This window comes from Ctenocephalides felis, unplaced genomic scaffold, assembly GCF_003426905.1.
Source record: "Ctenocephalides felis isolate EL2017-DRISC unplaced genomic scaffold, ASM342690v1 CF-g0.4_SCAFFOLD_01886, whole genome shotgun sequence".
NCBI lineage: Eukaryota > Metazoa > Arthropoda > Insecta > Siphonaptera > Pulicidae > Ctenocephalides > Ctenocephalides felis.
In genome coordinates this window covers 52,309,586-52,333,403 of record NW_020538040.1, presented here as the reverse complement: position 1 = coordinate 52,333,403, position 23,818 = coordinate 52,309,586, and the positions used below count along the sequence as shown (strand labels likewise).

Genomic DNA, 23,818 nt, shown 5'->3' with positions numbered 1-23,818 from the left:
ATTTCATAACGGCATATAGTTATCAGTGCTGATAGTTTGACACTTTATTTCAGATTAACAGATCCTCAGATTTTATCAAGAATTTAACATTTTGAACTCACATAGTAGTATTCAGATTTGATTATGCCAGAAAGGGAATTAAAATTTATTAATAATAATAAAAATTTAATTGTTTATATAAAACATGAAATTGACAAATTCATTGATAATTAAATATTTAACTATCAATGTATTTCTGAATTTCATGTTACTCACATTAAGTTTGTTTGAATTAATTGCAAATTTTAAAAATATAAAAATTATAAAAATTCTAATGATTCATACTTCGTTTAATTATCGAGTTGTAATCTGTTTTATCAATTACAATTAAACATCAATTATTTATTAATATATACGCAAATGTTTACTTGTTGTTAGCCTTCGGCTTTTGAATACAAATGCATGTAATTATAAATTAACGAATTATGTTGTTTTGTTGTAATTACGTGTCACTATTGTTATTAAAAATAATTATATAAAATCTTATGCCATATAATTAATATAATAAATGTTCTTTCTCTGGTAATATTCTAAAATTCGATAGAATTTGGATTCGGGAGTTTTTACTTTCACATTTTTATTTATATTTTTTTTATTTCCATAACAATTAATATTTTTTTTATGTTCTATACCATGGCTTCTTAAACTATATGTATGAAAATTATGGAGTCGCAAGAGATTTTAATGTCACATATATTTATATTTAAAATTTATTTTTATATATGAGTATTTAAAAATAATTTTAAAATTTGCTTATTAAAATGTAAATTATTTTGATTAATTTTTACAGTGATACCGTCATTATTTAAAACCGTTGCAATTATTTTTATGAGTGAATAAATTAGCGATTATATTTACAAATAATAATTTAGCTACTGCAATTATTGATTAAACCGTGATTGACTACTGTTTTCAATAATAATAAAAAATAGTAATAATGATAAAAAATATTTACAAACATATGCGACATTGACCCCGACTACGCCACTGTTGGCATGGAAAACATGCGCTTTGACCAATTGCGCATTGTGTCATTATGAAGTTGCGTGCCGGCCGTTGAGATTTGTACAATTCTAAAAAGATATTGTTGAACGGCGTATTTCTTAGCTAAATTGAGTTCGAATCAAAGTTATTTGTATTTGAACGTAATTCAGTGTTACATCTGACTGTTACCATTAAGTGAAAATGGAGGCCACAGGAGAAATTATGGTTAATAAAGAATATTGCAATTACACTTCGCCTTTGAGCACCAGATATGCCAGCAAGGAGATGCAGTATCTTTTTAGTGATCAAAATAAGTTTTCTACTTGGAGAAAACTTTGGGTCATCCTTGCAAAAGCGGAGAAGGTAATTGTGCTAATGTCATCAACTATTCATGTTCGACTTGATTTTTAGGTTAATTTGGCATGTGCCGATGACATGGGTGTAGCTTGAATGAGTGTAAAAAAATCATTTACAGTACGGTGGTAGTTGTGGTACCCCGCCGTACGAGCTTAGGTCTAATTGCTTGTATCTCGAAGCAATTTTTTTTTATGTAAATTCATGAAATGACATTAATTCCTTCCGTCACAGTTTTTTTGATAATAAAAATAAGAGGAACCTAATTATTAAGATGAAATACATATTCTGCAAAAACATAGAAAATTACTATGTATATTCATTTATACTTATAATAGTAAATAATTACTAAATTATCATCATACTAGTTTTTGCGTTTAGGAAAACTATTCAATGAGCATCTTTAACTTCCTGTAGGGCAAGTTATAGTAATCGCAAAAAAACGAAAATGAAAATTTTTATATATCTTTACGTTTCAAAGTTTTCTGAAAATTTTGGCATACCTTAAAAAAAATTGATTGTGTGTGTGTGTGCGTGTGTGCGTGCGGATACAAATTTTCGTCGACGATTTCGGGAACACGGATGAAGCAATTTGAATAATTTAAAAAACATTCGATCCGTATTGATAAGGAGACGTGCTGATTAGTTTTTGGCGGAGGTAGGTCTCGCCGTTCCGAAGATATGGAGCAAAAAGTGCCAAAAACGGTACCTCAGTTTTTAAGAGAACGGAGCGTCCGATTTCAATAATTCAAAAAACATTTTACTTGTATTGACAAGATGATCAAATTTTCATGAAGACAGGTCTAGCGGTTTCGGAGATCTAACAAAAAAGTAAAAAAAATGCCATTTGGCGGTCAAAAATGAACATTAGACATATGCACATCAAATTATCAGATATTTTATAGAGATTCTAAAAATAAGTATAAATTTTGTTTACATTCCTATGGGTTCCGTACCAATGTTTACGCGTTAGACGACGACGCGGCGCTTACGCGCTTTGATATTTCGTCTTTATGCAGTTAAAGCAGTACGATTGTTTTGAAAAAAAGACCAGAATTTCCAAAATAAATGATTTAAAATAGAATGATTTAATATGGTTCGAATTTTTATTAAAAGTTTTAAATCATTGATCAACTTTTATTGATTATTATTGATTATTTTTAATTACTCAAATTTTGAATTGCGGTACGGGAAGTTCCAGCAATTTGCCTTAAGGCACAATGCCTTAATTGCCTTAAGACAGAATTTCACTTACAGCTAGTTTAACCATTCAAATCGGTTGATTCGTGCGCCCGAAAACGGGATATTATTATTGCTGATATTAATACAAAATTATAATGTTTCAGGAATCACTTAACATTTATATGATCGTAAGTTTCATAAGTAATATCAAAATAAAAATTTACCGGTATTACGAAGGACTTTATTATAGAATATTTAGCGAAAAATATAAAATTAATTAAAAAATCAAATAAATTTTGATATTATTTACACGTGAAATTAAAAATATCAAATAAAAAAAAATAAAAAAAATATATCTGAATCGGGAATTGAACCCCGGAGCAAAAATTAGAATTCCACGACGATAGCCACTCGGCCAACCTGCTGTTGATAAGGAAAAACATCGCAAGCTATGCATGCCGCGCGCTGCTACAATGCAAACTTTAATTAATTTTTATAATTAAACCGCTTTTCATAGGCCTCTAATATTTTACCGGAGTCAGTTTGGGCATCAAATCTACCATTGTGCCAAGTTTCATCAAAATCCGAGACGAGCAACGCGCGGGTTCTCCTTTTGAGGTATGCCAAAATGTTCAGAAACCTACAAAACGTGGAGAAATGCAAACATTCCTAAGTCTACGGGAAGTTAATAAATTCTCAGTTCGGTGGGCTACTTGCTAAGCAATGAGACAGTTACTTAAAAGGAACAATTTATTCATGATTTACTTTGACCTTACATTACATCAAGTTTAAACGCAAATTAATTTTTTTTATTGAGAGTAATTTTATTATCTAAAATAATAAAACATATTTAGAAGTTATTTAAATATATTACAACATATTGTTTTTACTTTTAATATAAGGGCGAAAAGTTCAAACAGATATCCCTAAAAACTTGCTGGACCATTTAGGCTTTTTAGGGGGCGCTGGCCCTAGGCTCCCTGGAGTGCTAGGCGGCGTGGTTGTCTTGCATGTTGAGTTGGCTATTCTCTGAGGCACACTCAATAACTGTGCAGGTGGTTTCTTTAGTGGTACCAAATAACCGATTTTGGCCGGAGGTTGAATCTTATAAGAAATTCACAAGAAGGAATTAAGTTCTATTACTTATTAGTCGATTATATTTATTTATATTTATGATCCAATACCTCAATGCACTGTGCCCATTGTGCCTGTGGTCTTCTCCAGTGCTCCCTAACAAATTCAAGGTCTTTGTGCCCTTGATCCTGCACCTCGTCCTGCATGCTTTGTATATCCATCGTGGCCTCCATCTCTGACCAGCTAGTTATACAGCATCCACTTGGAATTCTTTAAAAAAATGATAAATCTTATTTATCTAAGCGAAATTATGGTATAATTAAATTTTTTGCGTTTTTAGTACCTTGGTTTTTTAAGGGGCGGTGGATCTTCTCCGTATGATATATCATTATCACCGGCATCCACTAATTTACAAAAATTCCCTTCGGGATGCGATTTGTGAAGTGACATTTTGGCCAATGATTCGTGTCTTGGACATGTACCTTTTAGAAATGGAGTTAATTTATTATATTATTTGTTATATTACATTATTATTTGTAAGTCATATTTGAAAGTGTATCAATAATTTTTGCAAGCTAATATCGTGTTCGTAACCGATACCTTATTGTTTTCGCTTATTGTTATCGCTAGTTAGCTTATGGTATATAGTTTATATTATTGAAAATAAATAGAAACAAAAATTTTATAATGCATGTGAAATATTGTTATTGCAATGGATATAGATGCGGTAAATTGAGAACTTGTCCAATGTCCAATAATTTATTAGGTTTATTAAAATATTATCGAAATTTTTAACTAGAATCGTTTCTGCATATTTTTTTTTCTAAATTGTCGTTTTGTTACTGCTAAACTTCCTAGATTCTTTCATAAACTTTTATTCTTACAAAGCAATTATTGAGTATTGAATGAACTCTTTTGTTGGAATTATGCAATTATGAATATAATATGCCTAATAAGCAAAAAGTCTCTCATAGCAACGATTATGCATTAAGTATTCAGGCATTAGAACTTATATTTTGGCTATAATAATATCAAAAAAATTAAATTCTGGGTCACGACTCAAACAGCTCTTTCCAATATATATCGCTGAACAACTCTTACCCTAAATCACCTAAATAAAAATAAAATTATTATCATTCATTAACTTCCCGAAGGAGAAGTTTGTTTTCATCAAAAAATCCTACTTGCTAATTTTATATTTTCTCAACATTTCAAGCCATTCTGAATCGAATGAGATCAAATTTGGAAAAAGTATGTGTGTGTGTGAACAGTTTTTCTGCCGTAAATCGACGTTTTCTCCTAAACGGCTGGACCGATTTCAAAAATTTAAAAGCCATTCGATGTATCTCGATGAGGACTAGCGTTTCTGAGTTTTGTGCGATGATCAGTCGAGGCGTTTCCTTGTAAGTCGCAGAAAAGTGAAAATTTTTTCGTCTACGTTTTAGCCCGCAATTCTGAATCGATTTTGAAAATTCAAAAACCGTTTGAAAGATATTGGTTGGGAATCGTGCTGATTAGTTTGTGGTAAAGATCGGCCGGGCCTTTTTCTTGTAATAAAGTTTTTTTAAAAAAAAATCGTCGATTTTTATGATTTTTTTTTTGAGGTAGATACCATAGTCTTGTAGATCATACTAAAATATTACGGCCCTACGACAAGTCGTTTAATTTTAAAAATTCTTCAAAGTTTGCAAAAATTACTATCGTTTTTTTTGGCATTTGTCAAAATTAGACCTTTGATCGACGTTTTCTCAAAAAAGTATGTAGGTGAAGGGACAATAATTCCTAATAAAGTACCATTCATGCCCTTTGTGCACAAAATTTTGGAGCTTCATTTTGAGTATAGTTACATATTTCCAATTTAAATTCTTACCATTTTTATTTCGTCCGTTTTGTATAAAAATTGAACTTCTAGTGCCGTAGCTATTTGCGATACTTGCTCGGCTCGGTTTACTACCTTTGGTTGTTCTGCTGGTCTTACTTTTTACTCTAGACAGTTCGGTCAATCCAGGTGTATCGAGCTTCTTTTCTAATGCTTTATATTTCCTACAAAATTATAATTAAATTTTTCATTGTCTTCATATTTAAAACCGAGATGGGGTAATAAGGTATAAGATACTCTTGGATATTTTGGGTTTATAGTTGTCCTTAGAGTATGATATTTTTTAAATAACCTTACCAAATTCCCGTGAAGAAATCCATCAGAAAAGCTAAGGCCGATATGGAACATCCAAATGCTGTCAAAACTACAAAACTATCATTACTGATTTTTGACGCCATTATACCAAAAAATGTAGCTGTTAAAACGTACATAGTCGTACTCATGCCGCAGAACATAAGCCATGGAATAAGGTCTATTTTGCGACACATTAATCTGAAATTTCAAGTAATGAAACATTTTATATTACAATATTCTTAAAATTGTATAATTATATTGTTAATGATAAATCGGACCCTGGGAACTTGTATGTCCGAACATTCATTTTGCAAACTATTACGCTGGCAACTAAGTATGTGCGGATTTTTGTTAGAAAATCGAAAACATTTTTTTCATGGAACTAAATAACTTTATTCGATAATGCATTGTCCATTTTGATCAATGACTTTTTGTCATCTTTCAAGCAGCATCTTCATTTCACTTCTGGTTTTTATAAGCCAAAAAACCGAATCAGGTACAATTTTATACCATCATCATTATTGAATTGTTTACCTTTCGAGGAATTTTGTTAAGATCGAAACAAAAAGTAAGCAAAACGTACGAGGTCAAGACTATATGGTGGATATGGCAAAACAGTCCTAATAAGATTCAATAATTATTTGGCAAGTGGCCAAAGATATGTGTAATATAATATAAACCGCTTTTCTTCAACAGCGTTGTTTAATTTCGTTAGTTGTCCAATGTAGACATCAGAATTGCTCTTTCGGATGGATGGTAAGAGTAAACATAGTCAATTCATTTGTAATCAACTTCAACTTGAGGACCAGAGCGTTTTTAATCTTCGAATGAAATATGATCAGAACGAAATTTGACAAATCAATTTTGATATTGCCGTTTTTTAAGGCTTTGCCACTGTTCGGACGTATTTTCGTTTTATTATATTGGGCAGTAAGCTTTACACGGAATGGTTGCTACCCCTAGTAAAGGGGGTAGCGGAGTGTTTTAATTGAACTAGTTGTTCACTTCTAAAAGTAAAGTCCGCTTAACAGCATGTAAATAACCAATAAAAATAAATATATCTTCTTTTATTATAACTTAGTAACAAATCAGAGATTGTAATTAGAACTGCAACAAATACATAATATTCAAACAAATCAGTGTTTAATACAGTCCACAGCTACAAGACTTAAATTATAACCCAACAACCTGAGTATCGAAGGAAAGTTTTGATAAATTTCATAACTACGTTATATAAATACAGCCACCATAAACAGCTCATAACTTTTTGTGAGCTCAAGATGCCTTTTCACCTTTGCAGAATTAAAAAAGCAAAATATGACCAAAATTTTCCATCTTTCAACGAACGCTAAACGAAAACTACGCAATTGATAAAAAAACTTTTTTACTTAATGACAGGTGAATTTTGCCTACATGCCAATAACAAATGGTATTTAAAATTTGGACTACGTCAGCAAACCTAGAAATTCAATTGAAAACGTCTAAGTTGAAAGCCGCACTTACTCAGTTGCCAACCTAATACAATGCAGATGCAAGTATGAATTTTTTATTATTTCATATTTCTGAAATAAAAGCGTTCTTTTTTTCTTCAAAAAATTACAAATGAATTATTCTTATTTTTATTTCTTGCAATTAGTCATTAGAAATTTTAAATTTCTCGTTTCTCTCTTAAATTAATTCTAAACATGAATGGCTATGGTATGTCCCTTCTTCAGGAACTACTAACAAGAAATGGAAATAGTTCACTTTTCACTTAAGGAAACTAAATTTTATTGAATAAACGATCACTAAAGCAAACAAATAACCAAATTATACATTATCTAAAAATTATAATTAAAAATGCCTCGAGCTTTAAATGTATGCATTCACAGTAGTAAATATGTAAAATTGAAAGTTGCCGAAGAAGGGGACACTCCATATCCCAGTAAAAAGTATTTATAAATAAATTTCTGAGAAAAAAGGAAGTTTCTACTTCTAAAAGAAATAATAAATAATAGCAGTCTAAAAAAATTTAAATTATTTATGCCAATTCAGAGATTGCTCTGAGATTTATATAAAATTGGGGATACCTTGATAATAAGTCCACTATGACCAACATGTTAGTAGCACTGTAGGTAATCCACATCAGCATATAGGATTTGTGAGTGACTTCGTTGTAGCCATGTTGTGAATGCACGAATCCGATGAATATGAAAAACGTTATATTTAACGAAACCTGGAATATACATTAAAGAATTTTGTACATGACCAAAGTATGGTAACACAAAAACAAAATTAAATAATGGTGTATGGCATTGGCCCTTAGGGCAAATTGCTGGAACTTCTCGTACCATAACGAAATTCGAGAAATATTAAATGTTTCCATATAGCTTATTATAAATACTGTAACATTGTCTAATATTCAAAGAATTATATAAACTGAATTACAAAGTTAAAATTATTTATTTAAAGTATATAAGTGAGCTTTAGAACTTTAGCCAGAATTAAAATTAAAATCTGAATTATTTTCGATATATAAAACAAAATTTGAAATAATTTTTTTTTCAAAAGCAATTATTTTGTCAAAACAAGCAAAAAGTTTGTTGAATCATTCAAATCGGATGCTTAGTTCTCTCAGAAACTGCCATTTTTTGCACATTAAGCTCGGTATCTCCAATACCTCTGGACATGCCGTTGCCAAAAACTAATCAGCACATCTCCTTGTCAATAGGAATCGATTTTTTTTGAACCATTCAAGTCGGTTGATCCGTGCGCCCGAAAACGTGACTGAAAAATTGTATCCATACATACATACACACACACATTCATTTTTTCTGAGGTATGCCAAAATGTTCAGAAATCTTCAAAACGCGAAGAAATGTAAAAATGTTCAATTTCGATTTTTGGACGATTACAGTAACTTACTCTACGGGAAGTTAATAAAAGTATAGCTTAGAAATTACGACAGTATTTATTGATGATGATTATTGAAGATATTGATGATCATTTAATTTCGACACATGGTGCGCGTATTATTTTTCTGAATTAATTAGTGTGGGTTCTGTACATAGAGAATCTATAGTATTCTATAGAGAATCTTCCCGTTTCTGTTGAGTTTCTGATGTTTCAAAAGTTTTAAGCCGAAATTTAAGAATCGTATGGAATAATTATTGCAACACCATGCAAAGAATTTTTCTGTAATCCTAACACAACAAAAAAGTATAACTTTATCATAATCACAAGCTTATATGAAAAATATTCGAAAAATATTTTCGGAAGATGTAGGTATGAAAAGATTTGTATATAAAACGAATAAATAATAACACATAATTTTCGAAGTTAATCATTTTTTTGTTGATACTTTTAATATTTTTTACATGATTTAAATATCATGAAAATATTAGAGAAATTCTTCGGAAAGTTATGAGTTCATTTTGTAAAAAAATGAATGTATTAATATTTTTTTTACATATTATATATTATTATAATAATACATAATATTATGTGAAAAATATTAATTCATTCATATAAATTAAAAATAAAAATTCATTCATGTTCATTTATATAAATAAAAAATAAAAAAATACATAATATATATATATATATATATATATATATATATATCTCGTTAAATAAATTGTATCAGTTTAGTATTTATGAAATTGGAATGGAACAACTAAGGGGGTGCAACATTTAGAAAAAATGGCGAATGGGGGCACGTAAAGATTGGAAACCACTGCTTTAACTATTACTTAGATTACATATTCACTTTATTAACAATTTTGCTTCTAGATTGATCAATAATAATATTGTACAATCTCTCATCCTCCGTGGATCAGATGACGTAGTTTTCGTTGACGTTTTAGGTTATTGTAGATGTTAACCGATTACAAAATAATTTCCTAATGCATACATCTAATTGGCTGCGCTAGGATATTATTTACATTGCCCTCACTCAACACTATAATTTATTTACTCAATTAAACAATAAGCAAATTGCCAGTGATAAGTGTGCATATTCTTAGATCTATTTTGCTGATATTCCTGACATATAACCTCGATGTTATCGAATTAGGCCGACTGCGAAATTGTAATGCAGTTGCAATACGGATATGAAGTGTTTCAAAGATCGGTGCCCATTTACTATTGTATTGTAGTCCGGAAGAAGCATAGCTTATTTTATGTAATCCATAACTTAATATATATATATATATATATATATATATATATATATATATATATACTGGCAATTCTTGTTTATTTATACCTACTAATTACAAAATTGAACATTCATACAGAATGCCATATGCAGAAATAATATACTTTATTTGACTTCCTCTCATTGTTAACTTCCCGTAGGGCAAGTTATAGTAATCGCAAAAAATCGAAAATGAAAATGTTTATATATCTTTACGTTTCAAAACCTTCTGAACATTTTGGCATACCTTAGAAAAAATGTGTGTGTGTGTGTGTGTGTGTGTGTGTGCGGATACAAATTTTTGTCGACGATTTCGGTAACACGGATGAAGCGATTAAAATAATTCAAAAAGAATTCGATTCGTATTGATAAGGAGACGTGCTGATTAGTTTTTGGCGAAGGCAGGTCTAGCCGTTTCGAAGATACGGGACAAAAAGTGCCAAAAATGGTAACTCAGTTTTTAAGAGAACGGAGCGTCCGATTTGAATAATTCAAAAAACATTTTACTTGTATTAACAAGATGAAGAACTGATCAAACTTTCATGAAGGCAGGTCTATCGGTTTCGGAGATATAGTAAAAAAAGTAAAAAAATACTATTTGCCGGTCAAAAATGATCATTAGACATATGCACATCAAATTATCAGATATTTTATAGAGATTTTAACAATAAGTATAAATTTTGTTTGCATTCCTATGGTTTCCGTACCAATATTTATCCGTTAGATGGCGACGCGGCGCTTACGCGCTCTGATATTTCGTCTCTATGCAGTTAAAGCAGTACGATTGCTTTGAAAAAAAGTTCAGAATTTCTAAAATATTTTAAAATAAATTTTTCTTCAAAGTCTTTTTTTTCAAAAAAGTAAATTTTTGTCAAAAATGTATAGTTTCTCAAAAATCTAATTTTTTCAGAGTAATTTTTTTTGGTACGGGCAGTTCCAGCAATTTGCCTTAAGGCACGATGCCATGCGCCCCACTAGTTTGCAAATTATTTTACTCTGAAATGTACATTTGAAGCAAATATAGTTGTAACTTTAACAAAAAAAACAATTTGATAAGTTTTTCATCCACACAAAGCCGGGCAGTGTTGATAAAAACTGGAATTTCTTGAGATTTTGAATATGCATCGTCGGATTAAAAACTTAAAATAAAAATTCATACCTAATGTCGTCTTTTACTCGTCGTCTCTTTATACACAATTTACGCATTTATCAAAATGTTGAAATATACTTAAAGTTGCCAACTACAAAGTTTCGACTTCATGTTTTTTTTTCTTAGCCATCTGGTGTACCACATTTTCAACAAACAATGTACTAATACAAATTCTAATAGTTTTCGGAAGACTTTTGCTGGCTTTTCCTATTTTTATCGGATAATGTTTGAAACTAGGAGCAAGCACTTTTCGGTGTACTTTTATACACCACGAGAGTAATAAAATTTGATTCATACAAATTTCTTCAAAATTTGTGATTGAATTTTTTAATTTTAGAACAATGAACTATCCAATTGAAGAATTTGGATATTGAAGGAATTGGGACATTTGTCATTTCCCAAATATGGAATCCCACTTATTATATATTTACTACTGACATCACACTCCGCCCAGAACTTTATTCTAAATTTGTATGGTTTATTTGGTATATTTTTCATAAATCTGCACCTACATTTGAAGGAAGCAACTCCCCAAATAACAATATTATCCACCGGTCAAATTGACCGACGGCGAAAGTTAAGCGACATAATAATTTTTTATCGGAGAATAGGAAAAATAACTAAAATCGAAGAGTGAAGAAAATTTTATTGGTATATTATAAGAACTGGAATTGAAAGTTTGATAAGTTTGAAGCGGCCATTTTGACCGGCGTTTAGTGATGATCGCTACTGATCTGATACATAAGTCATTTTATTTTATCACTTACTAATTCAAGGAACCTCACAGTTGTAGAATTTCCTACTGTCCCATTCGCTTTCTGGCCTCTAGAAGAGTTCGTTCTTTGCAGATTGCCTGGGTTTTCAATTCCTGGCATCATTTATTATTTTTGCACTTAAATTTTTTAGCTATCTTTTAATATATGGCGACAATGTCTCACCAGCATAGTTTTCCATTATTATAGCGTTTTTGCTAACCAAAATAATTCGTTGACATAAATTGCTCTTTTGTTTCATTCGAGTTAATGTCAAATCAATATCAGCGTTTGGTTAATTGATTTATTTGAATAATGTCTATTCAACGTTTAAAACGTTTAAAATATTTATGATTTATTGGTGTTTATATACTTGAAATTTGATTTACTTTTTTGTTTTCGTCAATCTAAATTTCCAGTTCTCTCTTTTAGTACTGTCATTTCTAAACATGATATTTGTGAGTTCTGTTTTTTTGTTTTTAATTGAAACGTCATAGAATGGTCGTTTTGCTTATTTTTTATTATAGTAACTTAGTGGTTATAATGCTCAAGCGCGGATAAGAGAAAAATGTTTAAAATGTCCTGCATTTTTTATATTTATCGTATTATGATCTTTTATTTATAGTTTAGCTGTGGTAATTATTAACACTAAACCTACCATTCATGTATACTATTAAAAAGTTATCTATTTTTATTATTTGATTGATTTAATTGATTTATTGTTTAGCGTATATAAAATAAAAAATATAAAGTATTATCTAATTTTTTTTTATATAATTTAAAAAATTGTAAGAAAAAAACAACTAAAATTAAATATATATACAGAATGCCATATGCATACATAATACTTTATTCGGCTTTCTCAAATTGTTTATTAATTATTTTAGTCTGAAATGTACATTTGACGCAAATATATTTGTTGTAATAACTTTCGCAAAATTTTATTTGAATAGTTTTTTTGACCACACAAAGCCAAACTGATGGACAGTGTTGATAAAAATTTAATTTTCGATTTGATTATGCATCGCCAAAATAAAAAATAAACTAAAACAAAAGTACGTGCTTAAAAATGTTTTCATTCATCGTCTCTCCATAAACAATTTACGCATTTATTCAACTAGGATCAAAATGTTGATATGATACATTTATAAAGTTGCCACCTACAAATTTTCGCTTCTTGTTACATTTCTTAGCCACCTGGGCTGCCACATTTTTACTAAACTATGTACTAATACTTTTGCTGTTTTTTCCTATTTCTATTTCTTTTCCTATTTTATACACTGTGAGAGTAATGAAATTTTATCAGTTTTAAAACGGCGAACTATCCAGTTGAAGAATTGAACAATCTTTCCTCTTGTCATTTTTCAAATAGGGAAACCCATTTATTATATATTTACTAAAGACTTCACACACCATCCAGAACTTTATTCTGAATTTGTCTGGTTCATTTGGTATATTTTGCATAGAACTGCACCTACATTTCGATGGAAACAACTCTCCAAATTGCATTATTTTACACCGGTCAAATTGACCGACCGCGGTAGTTAGGCCAGATTACAATCTTTTTTCGGAAAATAGAAAAAATAACATACAAAGGGTGAAAAAATAACACGAATTGTCATATAGTTTGACAATGGTATTTTAACGTTTGAATATGTCTAAAAGTTATATGCAAAGTTTAAAACGGTCAATTTGACCGGCTTTGGTAGGTTTAGTGTTAACAAAAATTGACAGTTGCGTTTATCCAGTCTAGATATCTGCAAAAAATTTTGTACTTCTTCTAAATACACAAAAGCGACTTTTTTCAAATAATCTTTTTACCTCATTTATTTAAATGTACATTTTTTATTATTTAGTCTTCGCCGATAATTTTGTAATAATAATATTTATTAAATGTTTTTATTATGTTTTATTAAAATATTATATAGGATACATATCATGGCTCACATTGAATTCTATGAACATTTAAAGTGCTCTGATGTGACATCAACAATTTTATCTATATAACTAATAATAGATATAAAATGTATAATAATTAGTTAGCTTGGAAGCCGATGTCTATGTCAACGAATTATAAATTGATTGAGTAGATCACAAAATAGAGAAGGTGTAATGTTTTCTGTGTAATAACAATAACATATTGTATATTGTTAAAATTAATAATTTTACTTATATGGAGTTTGTACTAACGATAAAATATAACACATTGATTTTTGTAAATATATTTATAACAAAATTTGGATCAACATCCTCTTTGGTTTTTAAGCGTTCTTCTATTTATTTGGTTTATTATTAATTTTGCAGTATTTTACTTCAACATTAGAGTTGATTTTACATTTTTTGACATTTAAATATAAATTTTAAGGCACATTCAAAGCTTTTAAGTGCATTTGTATCAATAATAAATATTTACATTATATAATCAAATTATTTGCGATACGAATTTTTAAATTTATGACTATAGTATAAATATATATCTTATATATTTATGACTTACAATTAGAACCGTATCATTGCAACTAATTGTATTGTTTTCAAATATATTATGATCAAATATTTATAGTAATAACATATGTTTTTCGAGATTTTTCATATAGTAAAGTAAGTGTGATTTATAATCAATTATGTTCAATGAGCTTATATTAGACATATCTTAATATATAACAATATATGCGATCTAATGAAGCTGTGCGTATACATATATACATATATATATATATATATATATATATATATATATTGTTTAATTATATAAGATAGAAATAATAGAGGTGACAGACAGACACGAATATGCGGAACATTGAAAAAAATACGTATATCATTTAAAAATATATTTCAACACCGCGGGTATCATTATTAGTTAACGCTCACATGTTAAACTATGAATGCAAAATTTCCACTAAAATTATCAAGATACAAGCAATATATTTTTTTATTATCTATTTTGATCATTTATCTCACAGCGTCCAAATTCAATTAACATAAGTTGTGAGATGCTGTTTAATTCTTTATACTTTCTGCTTGATATTTAACATAATTATTTTACTTTTATATGTGTACTAAATTCAACGTTACAGTTTAAAAAAAAAAGAAAAAACTAATAGTCTCATTTAAGATTTTGCATTCAGCGTGTAACATGTGATACATTCCCAATATTTCGTTTAACTGCATGTGTAAACGCTCGGTCCGCGTACGCAACAGTACGGACATCAGTCATCCGACACTTGGCCGCGTCTGCAAGTCAGCACGGCGTCCAAAATGAAAAGGGCAGCTGTGGGTACGGCCAAAGCGCCTGACGCGCATAACAGGTCCAGGCGATGGGTGTTAGGGTGCCAGATCGGATTGTAGGTCAGGTTTGACCAGTCTACTAGTAGAACAGCGGCTACAGCGATGAATAAGGCAGCACCTGAAAAATATTGATATGATAATTGCAATTTTCTGTCGATAAGAACTATAAACTAGTGGGGTGCATGGCATCGTGCCTTAAGGCAAATTGCTGGAACTTTCCGTACCATAATTAAAAGTCTTGGTACGGAACCCAAAAAAAATTACACAAAATATGTACACATTATGAAAATTCCTATAAAATATCTGATAATTTGATGTAATATGTCCAATTAACACTTTTGATCCCCAAATGACATTTTTTAACTTATTTTTATTGAGAGTCCATAACCGCTGGACCTGCCTTCCCAAAAATTTAATCAGTTTTTCATCTTGTCAATGCAAGTAAAATGTTTTTTGAATGTTTAAAATCGGACGCTTCGTTCTCTTAAAAACTGAGGTACCTTTTCGGCACTTTTTGTCCCGTATCTACGGAACGGCTAGACCTGCCTTCGCCAAAAACTAATCAGCACGCCTCATTATCTATACGAATCGAATGTTTTTTTAAATTATTCAAATCGGTTGAACGGTGTTCCCGAAATCGTCGAAAAAATTTTGTATCCGCACACACACACACACACTCATACATATCCACACATAAATTCATTTTTTCTAAGGTATTTCAAAATGTTCAAAAACCTTTGAAACATAAAATTATATAAAAATTTTCAATTTCGATTTTTTTGCGATTACTATAACTTACCCTACGGGAAGTTAATAAGGGGCTGTCTATTAACGTGATTTCTTAGGATTTTTGACCCCCCCCCCCCTCTTCCTTGATACGTGGTTATTTAAAATTACCTTCCTTCCTATCATGCATCACGTGTGTCTGAGTACTTATTGTTAGAAAAATCGTAAAATTTCGATTTTTTTATGTTTTTCAACTTGAGGTAAAAAATAAATACACGTGATATCTTAACTAGACCCTTCCCCAAGTGATATTTGCGAATTTTTTTCTCAAGCTCCTTTAAGCCTCACGTGATTAATCAACCCTAATGACTTTTAATTCTCTATTTTATTGTGACTGACAAATAATTCCTTGTGGAAAATCCATTTATTTCTAACATTTTATAATTTATAATTAATAACATTTATAAATTAATTAGTATAAACATATTTTCTCTGTATCCAATTATCTATGACTCAAATTAGTGGCGCATGGCATTGTGCTTAAGGCAAATTGCTCGAACTTCCCGTACCGTAATTAAACATTCGAGGAATAAAATTGGTTATTGCTTAAGAATAATTGTTTTCAATATTTTTAAATCAATATTACAAATACTGTAAATTTCATAATCCGTATTTTATAGGTCTAATATAATATAAGTGCTTATATTTGGGCGACGATCTTCACATATATTCAGATTCAATATGTTTAATAAGAAACGAAGATATATTAGTAAATCTTAATCGAAATGCATCTCATTGGGAACACCTTTGAGGACCTTATCTCATATTTCTTATTTCTATTATATAAACATTTTGAAACTGAATTTCAAAGTTTTGTTTGATTCATTCAGTATTATACAACAATTATGTCGTTTATTTAACGTTGACATGGTAAAAAGTTTATTTGAACGCGAGCATGGATAAGTGACTGAAAAATAATTTCCTATTGATAACCACATTTATAACTAATTAGGATGAGCATAATATCTTTGTATCTCTTCGATTTGAAAAGTAACTATCAAAAATTACATTAAAACTCTTATAATCCTTAAATTTTCCAAAGCTTTCGTTAATAATTTTGGCAATGACCAACTTATGTCAAAATTATATATAATATATATAATATTGTAAAATGAATCTTACCGGTAATTGCCAAAATAGACCAAGTCCTCCATGGGAAGCGTTCACCTAAGCCTCTGCCTAAGAGAAGAGCGCCTAAAATAATAATGTAGCTGCTGTACGTCGAGTACGCCAGGGCCACGTAGCGTGTTGATACCGGAGGAAAATTGCCTTGATGAACGGGATCATCGAGTAGGCCCACGCATATGATGGACAACCCCTAAAATTTAAATACGTTCATAAAAGCTATACAATTCTTGAGCACACAAATATCTATATATATAATATAATTGTGATATGTACTTTTAATTCAGCGATGATAGTATTATTAGATCAAATATTTTCTATTCGTGGTTAATATTTTCAACAATTTCTTCCATGACTTTGTGGTATAACAAAGCTGTATGTATTTAATAATTTATTTTTTATATACAATCAAAATCAAATAATAAGAAAGGGCATTGTGGACAAAAGAAAATATACGTAACTACGATTAATTCTTAAATGAAACACTAGACTTCACTCATTGGAGTGAACTCTAGATAATAATTTTTTTCTTCTATTATTATTATTATTATTTTTCTTTCTTTCTTTTGATTCCTCTCCTTTATGTCACAATAGCTTATAAGATTAAATTGTATCTTGATTGCTATTTTAATAAATAAATAAATAAATGAACGATTAATTACACAGGTCCACAAGAAATGTTGTCTATATTGGGTGTGCGGCATATGTTTTCCAATGTAGTTTGTACCGCTGAGCACGAATCTAAAGTCAAAATTGAGGGCCAAATGGCTATAAATTAGAAAAAAATTAAAAAAACAACAAAATCTCCGATCTAGTAATTCTTCTTAATATAATAATTCAAATCTTATAATTGCTGTCATTTCCTGGCTCTTTTTACCTTAAATGACTATTGAGTTTCAATTAAATGATCTGAAAGAATGATTATTGCCCATATGATGTACGATTCTGTGGCTATAAGAGCCACATAATCGATTTGAATCGGTTGGTAAATTATTAACTTTTTTCTACTTCTTTAGTCTATGATAATAAAATCTACTTACTAACAATAAGTTGCCGGCCGATATTTTGAAACTTCTTTATTGCTTCTAATTAAATTGTAGTAGTTTGTACAACAAAGTCCTTGTACAATGAACAAAAGATATTTTTTTCTTTAATTAAATTTAGATAAATTAATCATTAATTATCGATTTTATTTTCTTTTGAAATTCGGTACATAGAAGCACGAACAATCAATTAAAGCATTAGTCCCCTTAGCAAAACAATGGGAACTAATAACAATTAAATTAAATTTGTATTAGTGATAATTCATGATGAAATAATTTAATGATGTATAAAGGAAATAATACAATGTAGTTTTACATTAAATAAAAGTTTTTCTTTGCCGTCATTATAATGATATGTGCAATTGAACTTGTTTCTTTTTTTATAAGAATTGTTCTTCAAGTAAAATCTTGAACGGCTCTTTAGAATGTTGGCATGCACTTTTTTTTGAAAATGTGTAACTCGTCCATATTCCTAATCGTATAAATTGTTTATACACAATCGTGGTAAAGACCCTTCGTTAATCCAACGTGTAGGAAAGTTACCAAGGACTACATATTTTTTTTATATTTACGCTCGCGGTTATAAAGAGTATGTTATACTTTCTGGAATGGTATGAAAGTTCGCAGAACGCAAATATAAATTTAATATTACTTCTTGTTCGAAATTCTCTACCATTATGTATTTATATCTCGTATTATCACGAAAAATTGTTATATTAATATTATTCAGTACTTACCAAAAGCACAACTTTAATAACTAACAAGTAGTGATCCTTCATGGCTTGTACTATTGCTTCGGGATCAAATCGACTACTTTTGGTGCCTTGTCTTCCTTTATTGCCTACTTCTTGGCGCTCAACCTCAGCTATCGTAACGTGGGGTTCAGATGTCACCATACTGAAATAAATTTAATTTTAATTAATAAATAAAGCAATATTAATAATATAATCACGTTTTCGCATGTCTGTTGAACTAGAAATAGAAATTCTAGAAAAGAAATGGAAAATCGGATTTGAATGACTTAAAGAGCATTTTACTTGTATTGACGAAATGGAGAACTGATTAAATTTTTGGGAAGGTTTTGGAGATCACACATACATACACACACACACATACACACACACACACATCCATTTTTTCTGAGGTATGCCAAAATGTTCAGAAACCTCCAAAACGTCGAGAAATGTAAAAATTTTCAATTCCGATTTTCGGCCCATTACAATAACTTACCCCACGGGAAGTTAATAAACGCCATTTGGCGGTCAAAAATGATTATTGGTAAGGTGACCATATATATTTTTTTGAAATCCGGGACAGATTAGAATGTGTGTGAGAACGGGGAAGGGGGGGGAGGGGGGTGTTGACTGTTGGTGAGTTAAAAAAATGTATGAACATTTTTTCGATTCAAATTTCATAGTTGAATTATATTTAAAAATATATTGGCAATCAAAACATTTTTAAAAATCCGGGACAAGGCGGAAAATCGGGACTGTCCCGGCCAATTCGGGACGTATGATCACCTTATTATTGGGCATGTGCACATCAAATTATCAGATATTTTTATAGAGATTTTAATAATTGTGTTTATATTTCCACGGGTTTCGCACCAAGGAATTACAATGTTTAACCGTTAGACTAACTTTAAAACAAATTTTAAATTTTCAAGAAAATTCAAAATAAAAAAAAAGTTTCAAATTTTTCAAAAAAGTTATTTTTTTTAATTCTAAATTTTCAAAATCTAATTTTTTCAAAGTTAAAAAAAATTACTTGCCTTAAGGCACGATGCCATACTCTAGTTTTACCACCAAATACATATATAATTTCATGATCTACTTATTTCCTTAATGATGTATGATATTTTCATTTAGTATATTTTTCATAGAAATAGCTAAGCTAGAGTTAATCTCGTCTGCGATCTAAAGCTTTCAATGTTCCAAGAAAAGCCTATCATTAAGTTACACTGCTACATAATGGCATAAAATAAACCGTGACTAGTAAAAATTACACACTAACAACGCCCCTTGAAGAATATTGAAATAGATTTACACATAACACACTGTTTATAAAATCAACATAAACTTTTTCTTTGTGCTCTACACCGAGATTTCATGATTTTATTATGACATTTGCTGTAGGTTCTAAAATAAATAGAATTTTTCTCTATATTTATTTATCATTCTATTTTGAAACTGTGTTTATTGCATTTTCAGAACGTGAAGGCAATATGAAGGCTTTTCTTTAGGACCTTCGAGCATATTTCAAAATCCTTTATTTAATGAGCGAATCGTTTTACGTGTATTCGTATTTAGTAAAGCGCTTTTTACAATTTTTTCTTTAGCTAATGTATTAATATTTATAGATAGATTAGCTGGTGAAGGAAATACGATTTTCTTCGTGTTTATAGTCCGTAATTTAAGTCAAAATTACATGGAAAAAGAGTGTTCAACAGTTAACCTAGTTTATATATACGATTACGTGTTTCGTCATTAGCTATAGTATAGTTAGCTGCACAATTTCTATAATACCTTGTGACAACTTTTAAAAAATAATTTTTAGCTGTAGTATAATCAATTACATTTAACATGAAACATGAGAAACCTATGTTTTAGGTACTAGACTATAGGAATATTTTTTTTTTCAGTTTGTAAATATGATACATAATAATATAATAATTTAATCTCATAGAGCTTTTTTGACTTTAAGTAATTACATTGTCTAAACCAAATGAACTACATCATAACTTATAACAGGTATCAAATAAACAAATATCGAACTATGTTCAGTAAAATTCCCAGTTAAATCTTAATTACAGAAGTGTGTTTTGTACTATTTTCGCAAACAATTATTATTAATCTTATTATTAATTTTTAAGGAATTTTACGAAATAAAAGCTATATTATTCAATTAATGTAAAATATAAATTTTATGCGTACGTTTTTTACAAAGATCACACCGTATATAACCTTGATCTGGAATTTCGTCAGAAATATTCATAAGAGCAGAGTTGGAATAACTATTAATTCAATTTATTTCTTGTAAGATTTCTTTTTTAACGGAATTTACATTACAATTTACTATTTTTCATTTTTTACACCTTTGCCAGAGTGAATGTTCAGTTGGTCCTTTCTATCCCATCCACATGTAAGCTATTATAGAGTTTATATAAAAACATGTGTTGAATCTAAATTCAAACTAACAATGCATCTTATAAAACAATTAAACAACGTATCTATACCTCAAAATTATTAAGGTCTCGTAAACTAAACAAAAGTGCTCACAATAAAAAAAACTAACAGCGAAAGAAAATACTTTTGTTACGGATTTTCAAACATTGTCATCTATATCCTGGTAGCAACGTCGTAAAAATTAAGGTATTGGCTGGTTATACACCTTTCGCCCTCCTCTTTGAAACATTGTTGTTAAAAAATTCTTAACTTTACTTGTTTATGAGATCGGTGGTGGACCTTTCAACCCGCGGACCTTTAAGTCTCGCTCTACTCTATATGAGTTTTCTTAACTTAACCGAACTTGCAATAAAGTTGCCTAAAACTGCACAGTTCAAAATGATGTAAATTTCTATTTTCACAAGTCATTACCGAAAATTACCATTGTAGCAATTAGTATTAATAGTGAAGAATATCACAAAAGTCTATTTCACTCTATATTATTTTTGTAAGTTTTTGTTTTGTATTAGTTGAATGTTTTGTCCAATTTCCCGCACACTACTCAATCAGTCCTAGAGTATTTCATAGGCTGAAGATTTATTTAGTTTAGTCACAAAACAGAGTGTGAAAACTTTGGCTGTAGTAAAATAAATGTTTAATGAAGAAGCCGCGCGCTCATTCAACATGTAAACGAATTGTAAACACGTCAGTGTACTCATTTCTAATTCTTTGAACGCAGAACATTTTATAACGTAATGCATGGATTCTTGAACTGTTTTAGAAAAATTTGATTAATAAAATATCAAACTTAGAAGTATTAGTTTATCAACATGCAATTTCATACGCATATCGTAGTTATCGTTTTTCTCGTTTTGGAAATTTGTAATATATTTTTATATTGTGACAAACAAACACAATGGAAATATCTAAACATTTTGTTATATCAATCTAACATTTCAAATACCAATTATTTTCTCATGTTTCCAAATTGTGACCTTTTGCTGCATTTTTGTATTCTTATAGATATAATGTTAACGATTATCACTAAAGTGAATTTCGTGAAATTTGTTTCTGCATATTCCTATAAGAATTTCTTTTGTTTCCATTATACTAATGCATTTTTAAATCCGGCAGCAAATGATACATAATAAAAATGCATCATATAGGAATCAGGCGGATTTGAGGGGTTAGAAAAGAGATATCTTATTTATATTTTGCTTGGATATAACATTTTTTTTCATATATTTATTGTCACCCCATAGTTAAAAGTATTTAGCATACCCCCATTGAAATTTTTTTTGTAAAATAATATTGTCGTTTATTTAGTTGAATTCTGAGGTCACATTCTTTTTAGTGTCTTACTTTTTTGAAAATCATGCAAAGTTATTAAATTTATGGCATAAATAAATTTAAATAGTAGATCGGACATTAAAGGTTTACGGGTAAAGAAGTTCACCACCGTATTTAACAAACGAGCAAAATTGTTTAACAATAATATTTGAAAGTGGAGGGCGGAAGTTGTATAACAAGCCAACGTCTAGATTTTTACGGAAGATAAACGACAATGTTTGAAAATCCATAACAAAAGAATTTTCTTTCTTTGTTATTTTTCGGGTTGTTCGTAATATTGTTTAGTTTACGAGACTTTAATAAAATTTTTAAGTCTACGTTATTTAATTGTTCTATGTTTAGGACCAATTGAACCTATAAATAAATAAAATAAATAGTTATTCAACTCTGCTGATGAATATTTCTAACAAATCTAACAGATCAAGGTTTAATACAGTGTTATCTCTGTAAAAAAAAATTACCCATGAAGTTTATATTTTGCATTGTTCGATTAATGCAGCTATTATTTTGAAAAACCTCTTTAAAATTAAAAATTATACATTGGATATGTGTGCTCATGGCGGTCCCGTTTTATTCTGGATATGGGGTTTTACCCCTTTGTTAGAGTGACAGTAAAAAAACACTTTTTTATAGTTGACAATTAACTGGGAATTTTACTGTACATAGTTTTATACTTGTTTATTTGATACATGTTTTGTCATGTAGTTCATCTGGTTTGGACAGTATTATTACTCAAAGTCAAATTGGACCTTCGTGCACTGCTATAAATTGGAAATATACCAGAACGCGATTACAATGGCTCTTAGAATTCTGAAATTATTTTTAATAATGCTATTATTTTTGATATTGCAATTGACCTGTAATTAAATTCACGTTAAATAATATAAGTAAAAATGTGTCTTTCTTAAAATGACTCGCAACTCCCTAGTTACTATTTCGTGTCCCCATGTGGGTCAGTTGAATTTCGACATCGTTAAGTCTGCTAAGAATTTTTATTCAAGAACTTATCTACTACTGCTATTGCAAACTACAACCAAATTAGTATAGTTAATATAAAAAAAGATTTATGGCCAATAAATAAGAAAATATGTGTACAAGGGAGGATATATTAGAGAAACACAGTTTGTTAAAACGATCGATTTTACTAGAAAGTGTGGGCGAAAGAGCATTATAAGCG

The 23,818-nt window shown here is 29.6% G+C and overlaps 1 protein-coding gene and 1 pseudogene across 4 annotated transcripts in view; one reads left to right on the top strand and one right to left on the bottom strand.

The window, feature by feature from the left end:
- The first annotated feature begins 1,082 nt into the window (after positions 1–1,082).
- LOC113376559 overlaps positions 1,083–23,818 on the top strand; it is an 80,447-nt pseudogene continuing 57,711 nt past the window's right edge.
- The window catches only part of LOC113376560, a 41,926-nt gene continuing 31,939 nt past the window's right edge, over positions 13,832–23,818 (bottom strand). For all 4 annotated transcript variants that reach the window (XM_026616520.1, XM_026616519.1, XM_026616522.1 and 1 more), the window contains 3 exons: positions 18,865–19,024; positions 17,082–17,277; positions 13,832–15,291 (listed from right to left, as the gene is read on the bottom strand). In XM_026616520.1, the coding sequence (XP_026472305.1) occupies positions 15,095–15,291; positions 17,082–17,277; positions 18,865–19,024 (553 nt within the window). In that variant the 3' untranslated portion in view covers positions 13,832–15,094. The remainder of the gene's footprint in view (positions 15,292–17,081; positions 17,278–18,864; positions 19,025–23,818) is intronic.